The sequence below is a fragment of the Lagenorhynchus albirostris genome, chromosome 7 (assembly GCF_949774975.1).
Source record: "Lagenorhynchus albirostris chromosome 7, mLagAlb1.1, whole genome shotgun sequence".
NCBI lineage: Eukaryota > Metazoa > Chordata > Mammalia > Artiodactyla > Delphinidae > Lagenorhynchus > Lagenorhynchus albirostris.
This window is the reverse complement of record NC_083101.1, coordinates 28,426,167-28,434,173: the sequence shown is the minus strand read 5'-3', so window position 1 is coordinate 28,434,173 and position 8,007 is coordinate 28,426,167. Positions and strand designations below refer to the sequence as shown.

The 8,007-nt window shown below is 36.0% G+C and overlaps 1 protein-coding gene across 1 annotated transcript; it reads left to right on the top strand.

Moving 5' to 3' along the window:
• The first annotated feature begins 6,492 nt into the window (after positions 1 to 6,492).
• Positions 6,493 to 7,435, top strand: LOC132522601 (olfactory receptor 13F1). The gene is given in 2 exon segments (XM_060153190.1): positions 6,493 to 6,768; positions 6,770 to 7,435. Coding segments are annotated over 2 exon segments (942 nt in total).
• Positions 7,436 to 8,007: the final 572 nt, after the last annotated feature.

Here is an 8,007-nt window from a genome sequence, read left to right as displayed (position 1 = left end):
TTTTTACCCTGGGGAAGACAAACATTTCTTACATAGGATCCCAAAACATCAACATGTATTAAAAGAAAATTTCAAATATCATGATTTTCAAAATTAAAAATTTCAGCTCTTCTTTCATTATGTTTGGTATTAGCTGAAGTTTTCCATAGATGTCCTTCATTATGCTTTGCAAGTACCCTTTGTTGTTGTTGTTGTTGTTAGGTACTATTTTTATTTGTTTCCAGCTTTATATAGGTAAAATTGACAAATAAAAGGTATATATATTTATAATGTACAATGTGATGTTTTGAAATGTGTATACATTGTGAAATGATTACCACAATCAAGTTAATTAACATATCCATCCCTCATATAGTTATTTTTGTGTGTATGTGGAGTAAACATTTAAGATCTACTCTCTTAGCAAATTTCAAGTATAAAATACAGTATTTATTAACTATATTCACCATGCTGTAATTAGACCTCCAGAACTTATTCTTCCTGCATAACTGAAACTTTGTACCATTTGACCAACATCTCTGCATTTTTCTCTAATCTTGAGCCCCTGGCATCATTCTATTCAATTATCCTATGAATTCAACAGAAAGTTGAATATCTTTTCGTGATCATTGTTAGTGTATAGAAATGCAACTGATTTTTGTATGTAGATTTTTGTATCTTGCAACTTTAGTGAATTTGTTTATTAATTCTGCTTTTTTGCTGGAGGCTTTAGGGTTTTCTATATATTAGAAAATGTCATCTGCAAACACAGACAATTTTTACTTCTTCCTTTCCAATTTGGATGCCTTTTATTTCTTATTCTTGTCTAATTACTTTGGCTAAGACTTCCAGTACTATATTGAATAGAAGTGGCAAGAGTGGGAACCCTTGTCTTGTTTCTGATCTTGGAGGAAAAGCTTTCAGCTTTTCATCTGTGAATATGAAGTTAGTTGTGGGTTTGTCATATATGGCCTTCACTATGTTGAGGTATATTTCTTATAATTTGTCAAAAGTTTATCAGAAAAGTGTGTTGAATTTTGTCAACTACATTTTTCTGCATCTATTGAAGTTATTAGCAGGGGCTGGTCTGGATCCTGGGGCTGCAGGTGCCAACCTAACCCTGGTGCAGGCCTGGAAGCTGTGTCACTGAGGGAGGCATTGAGTCTGGGTCCACGGGGGCTGACCTGGACTCTGGGGCCTTCGGGCCTGGACTGGCACTGTGGCAGCCAGGAGCCTAGATATGGAAGGGCAAGCCTGGGATTACAGGTGCTAGCATGGTGCCAGGGTTCACTGGGGTGAGACTGGTGCTGGGGTTCATGACGAAGTACGGTACACACTACACTCTTCTTCCTCCATGAAGTAGGAGCCTCTCTATGAACTGCACTGCTTGGGCTTGCAAGAAGGATGACATGGGTAATGCAAAACTATTGTTTTACCCTCTTTAATGGGTCTTTTCTTATTTTCGTGCTGAGTTTCAACAAAAACCCAGAAGTCTTTACCCATCTTTACTTTACCCATCTTTACCCATCTTTACCCATCTTTACTCACTTGGAGTCCTTAGCTCTTGTGTAGGTATTTTCATTTGTGGATAGTTGTTCAAACTGATGTTTCTGTGAGGCGACAAGCTCTGGAAACTCCTATTTTACTATATTGCTGATGTCCTTATGAAAGTATCCTTCTACTACTAGTTCACAGAGAGTATTTTATCATAAATAGGGTTTGAATTTTCAAAAATTTTTAAATTTGCATTTATAGACATGGTCATAAGAATTTTTTCCCTCTATTCTGTTAATGTGATAAAATTAATTGGTTGATATTCAAATATTAAACTGATCTTTCCTTTCTTGTATAACACCCACTTGTTCATGATATAATACCCTTTTGATATAATGGTGGATATTATTTGCTAAGATTATATTAATAATTATTGAGTCTATATCCACTAATGATATTGGTCTATAATTTTCTTTTGTCATAATATTCTTGTCAGGTTTTGCTAGTACCAGATTATGGTGGCCTCATAAGAAAGGTTCATAGGTGTTCTCTCCTGATATATGGAAGTATATCCTCTTTTCTGAGTTCATATAAATGTTTCTGTAAGATTGTTTACTCTTTAAATTGACAAAATTCACTAGCAAAGCTGTCTCTGTTGCAGTAATATTCCCTCTTTCATTCCTGAAATGTTTAGTTTGTGGTTTCACTTTTTTTCTTAATGAGTTAGCTAGAGGTTTACCAATTTCATTATTCTTTTCAAATAGCCAACTTCTGGCTTTGTTCATTTCTGTTTTTTTGTGGGTTGTTTTCTAATTCATTTGTTTCTGCTCTTCATTATATCCTTCTACTTACTTTGAGTTACTTTGGTCTTCTTTTTCCAGCCTTAGTTGAAATCTTAGATAACTAAGAACTTTTCTTCTATCTTACTATAATCATTTAACACGATTCCTTTCTGTCTAAACTCTGCTTTACTGCATCCCACAAATTTTGACATATTCTATTTCTATGATCATTCAACTCAAAATATATTTTAGTTTCCCTTGTGATTCCTTCTTTGACACACTGTTTATTTAGGAGTGTACTGCTTAATTTACAAGGATTTTGGAATTTTCTAATTATTATTTTGATATTAGCTTAAAATTTCATTCTGTTGTGGTCAGAGAACATTTTCTGTATGCTTTCAGTGTTTTGAAATTTATTGAGATTTGTTTTATGAACCAGCATATCTCTATCTTGGTGAATGTTCCATACTCACTTGAAAAAAGTGTATATTCTGTAATTGTTGAATAGTGTTTACAAATGTCAACAAATCAACTTGTCTGATAGTATTTTTCAACTTTCTGAATCCATACTGAATTCTTCTTTACTTACTCTACCAATTACTGAAGGTGGGTGTTAAAAATTTCCCGATATAATTATAGATTTGTCTATTTTCCCTTTAGTTGTGTCGATTTTTGCTTCATAGATTTGAAGCTATGCTATTAGCTACATATACATTTAGCTTTTATTTTAATGTCTTCTTGATGCTTTGACCTTCTTACCATTTATCTCTGGCAACATTCTATTTCTTGAAGTGAATTTGCCTGCAATTAATATAGCCATTCCAGCTTTTATTTAGTCTTTGTTATTTCTTTCTCCATCCTTCTACTTTCAACCTCTCTGTATCTTTGTCCAAAGTGTATTTTTTAAAACAACAAAGTTGTATCTTCCTTTTTTATATCCAGTCTGTCAATCTCTGTCTTTCAATTGGAGTTTTTAGTATTTACATTTAATGTAATTATCAATATGTTTTGGTTTAAATCCATTATCTTTCTATTTGCTTTCTATTTGTCCCCTCCATTTTTCTTACTTGTCTTCTTTTATTTCTGTATTTTTGGATTAATGAAGTCTTAAATTATTATTATTTTATTTCATTGTATCTCCTTTATTAGCTTTTAAGCCAAATTTATTTTTAGGATTTATAGTGGTTGCTCTTGGGTTTACAGTATGGTTCCTCAATTTCTTTCACTCTATGTTGAATATTAAATCACTTAATGTAAAGTGTAAAAACCTTATGACAGGAATTTTCTATCTGCCCAAGGATGAAGGAGTTAAAGCAACTAGCCTGTGATGCATTCACTTTCTTTACCAGGTGGAATCTCTTAGGAGAAAGAGAAAAAAAAGACAGGTTTCCCGGTATAGGCCCTTTACCAACTGGATTTCTGAGCAGAGACTAATGATGTTTGAGGGAGTGAACTGACCATATCTATTCAATGCCCTTTCCAGAGTGTCCCTGGATAAAAGTCACTTACAGTAAATAAACCCTTCTATGGTTATAGATTCTTCTATAATACATGACTCCCTGAAGAATATTTCCTATGCTACACAATAGCTGGGGTATAAACTAAGATGCTTCTTAACTTAAATGCTCTGTGTGAGGTAACTGCAAATCTCACTTAAGACCACACCCATTATTTGGGCCAATATGCCTGTCTAATGCATGGAAAAACAACTTGGGTTTCAATGGAGATCTAGAAGTATTTACCAAGCCCTTCTTTTTGGTGGGACTTGAATGCCAAACTCTGTCTCCCCAGCTGTGAACTTTTTATTAAAATCTCTGTTCAACTCTTTAGCCTTCCAATTGTCACTTTCCCCTGGGTTCTAAGAAGTCTCACTCTCTTCATGCCCAATTCAGTGGTCAGTCAAGGATTTGATGAGAGATTTTACATAGAGTTTAGTTTCCTCCTTTATGGCTCCTTCTTTTACAGGATGTATCCCTACATTTCCAGCTGCTCTGGCAGCCCCAAATGCTAATCTGATTCCTCAGATCAAGACTGCTACTTTCTGCTTGAGTACCATCTGCTATATGGACTCGGGAGTGCCCTGTTGATCTCACTCAGTCTGGTTCACATCTTTCAGGGGTTGGATTCCCTCCTGTTCTGCCTGCTTTTGATCACTCTCCAGTGTCATAAAACAGTTGTTTTTTATATTTGATTCAGAGTTTATAATTGTTAGTAGCAGGAGAGTTAGTCTGATCTAAGCTACTCTGCCAAAAGATACTCCATCGTTACTAGAAGTTGGAAATCTAAGATGTACTTTTCAGGAAGATATGACAGACTTCCTTCTGAGCTTGGTATGAAATAAGAGGGGGGAAAAGGATCAGGGATTACTTCTAGATTACTGGCCTAAGTATGTGAGTAAATGCTATTGCTATTATTGGAGATAGGGAAGAATACAGACTCATAAGCATCAGGAAACTTGTTAAAATTTTGGCTATTTCTTTTTCAGACAGAAAATATCATGGAAGTTCTGAATGTCTCTTCTTTTCAGTGTGCTTCAAGGTAATTCCAAAGCAGAAGTATGGTTTGGTGCTTTATACATAGTAGGGAGTCAGGTCGGCAACCTTCTTCCTCAGTCTTAGTCACTGCCTCCATCTTTTTTTTAATTCATTAATTAATTTATGTTTTATTTTTGGTTGCGTTGGGTCTTTGTTGCTGCATGGGCTTTCTCTAGTTGCCAAGAGCAGGGATTACTCTTTGTTGCGGTACGTGGACGTCTCATTGCATTGGCTTCTCTAGTTGCAGAGCACGGGCTCTAGGTGCACGTGCTTCAGCAGTTGTGGCTCACAGGCTCTAGAGTGCAGGCCCAGTAGTTGTGGCACACTGGCTTAGTTGCTTCCAGACTAGGGCTCGAACCCATGTCCCCTGCATTGGCAGGTGGATTCTTAACCACAACGCCACCAAGGAAGTCCTACTGCCTCCATCTTAACTTTGTGAGTGTATCTCTAAAGTACAGTTCTCTTCTGACCCTTCCCCCTAGGCATAATCAGGTCAACCTAAATGATTTACTTCCAGCCATATAAGCCTTGGTCTACAGGAATTGAACAAGTGAGTTGGAAATGGGACTCTGGGCCAGATGTCAGTCAACCTCTTTTCTCCCTTTTGGTCAACCATTTGTATTATGGCTGCAATGAATCTTGTCTAAATAAGGAAAGAAAAGCAAGGACAATGCCATAGTCAAAAAAAGAGGGAAACAGTGAGAATTAAAAACCAGATTGACTGATTTAATAACACAATTAGGAGAAGAGCAAAGTTCCCCTTCCCAAAGTCAGCACAGACAGGAAAAAGGTAATTTCTTGTTTGAATAACACAAGAATTAGAACAGATCAGCTACTGACTATAATTGGATCTATGGGAGATTGTCCCTGGAGTTTCAGAATTTTTAATACTGTACAAAAGATTTCTAACTTTAATTTGCTGCATGAATTAGAAACTTTTCACAAGCAACAAAAAACTTAAATTGCCTTACAGTGTGAATGGCTGGTCCTTTGGAGGATGTTTCTGGAGCACATATGTCAGGACAATCTTGGCCATATGAAGGAAATCTCGGCTATAAGTCCCATCATGAGAATATCAGCATTTTCGTGGGTTTGAGATAGAAAGTCTGGGCTTTGTCTAAATTTTCAAGCTTTTCAGTTAATTAATCTGTGGTTGCAGAAATCTGTCTTCTTTTACTAACTGAATCTCCCAAATTATTTTGGACAGAACCCTACAAATGGCGGAAGATACTGAACTTGGAAAGTAGAAAAGTTTCCTAAGTAAGAAGACTGTTACCCAACTAGGGGAAGAAAATCATTCCAATGGTTCAGAGGTAGACAAATGTCTTCACCATAGATCAGTTATAAATGTGCTTTTGGAAAAAGAAAGACCCCATAAGTTTTTCTTTCCTCAGTCTCTCATATTTATGAAATAAAGCTTGCCATTCCCCAACATTGCCTTAAAAAGTCTTGCAGCAAAAATAACGCCTTGAAGATACTTTGTTGACTTCCTGATTGAAATTTTCCTTATTGATGATGACAAATTCCTTCAAAAACATATTACTAATGCTATCACCAAGCTAGAGAAGCATTTAAGCACAGACTACAAGTTGATATGAAGAAAAAATATCAGAAAATATAAAGGGAGAGGATCTTATGTTTTATATATAATATGTAATGTTAATCATTCTATGCATATATGCAAATGACCATGACATAATAAAATGTTCCAGGCAAATTTGACATCTGTAACAATTTTTGTCTTCCTGGGATTTTCCCACTACCCCAAAGCTGAGGTCATCATATTTGTGCTGTGCTTGCTGATGTACCTGATCACCTTGCTGGGTAATATAATTCTGATCTCCATCACCATCCTGGATTCCAGCCTATACACACCCATGTACTTCTTCCTCAGCAACCTCTCTTGTTTAGGTGTCTGGTACACCTCTTCTGCCTTCCCTCCAATGCTGATAAACTTTGTTTCAGGGAAAAACACTACCCTCATTCTCAGGGTGTACCGCTCAGATGTACTTCTCTCTTGCCATGCGCTCCACTGAGTGTGTGCTCCCGTCCATGATGGCATATGACTGATATGTGGCCATCTGCAACCCCCTGAGATACCCCATCATCATGAACAAGAGGATTTGTGTGCAGATTGCAGCTGGTTCCTGGGTGACAGGCTGCTTCACTGCCCTGGTGGAACCAGTGTCTGTATTGTAGCTGTCTCTGTGTGGTAGTAGTGTCATCAATCATTTTGCTTGTGAAATTCTGGCTGTCTTAAAACTTGTTTGTGTGGACACCTCCATGGTGCAATTAATCATGCTGGTGATCACCGTACTTCTTGTTCCTATGCTGATGCTTTTAATTTGTATCTCTTATGCTTTCATCCTCTCCAACATCCTGAGAATCAGCTCAGTGGATGGTCAAAGAAAAGCCTTTTCAACATGTGCAGCCCATCTGACTGTGGTGGTTTTGTTCCATGGGACAGCTCTCTCCATGTACCTGAAGCCCTCATCTGTAGATTCACAGGAAATAGATAAATTTATGACTTTGGTATATGGTGCGTTAACCCCCATGTTGAATCCTATCATCTATAGTCTACGAAACAAAGAGGTGAAAGCAGCTTTGAAAAAATTGCTGTTTAGAAATTCTTTGGTAATGTTTTAATTTCTATCTTCATATAATATGGGAGCAAGCACATTCATCTGGATAATCTCCAACATTAGCCAGAAAATTGCAAAGTCATTGGAATAAACCAAATCCTGGAAAATACTCATTTTCGATAGGAGTTCAACATTAAGTCCAATACCTTGATTTACCTTGTAAATAAAACTTTTGATATTAATAAATAATTTAGGTAGAATGAATCATGTTTCTGGAGAAGTATTTAGCATTCATTGAATATTAATATAACATTAAAATTAGATGATTGTTTTTCTTTCGTATTTAATTTGCTATATCATCTAAGTGTTCAACTCTAGCAGCACCATGACAATAACTAATATACCAAGAGTATAAGATATTAAGCCTAGTATATTATCTTCATATGATTTGTAATTATGTCTGAAATTATGAAGAAATAGTATTTTTATGTAAGTGTGGATATAGTTCGAGGTATATCAGTTCATAAAACCAAGACACCATTAATTTTAGAAATTTTCCTACTCTAAATGTTAAAATGTGAAATCTGTTAGATTTGATAAACTACCACAAGAATGATTTTGTTTATTTAGGATGTA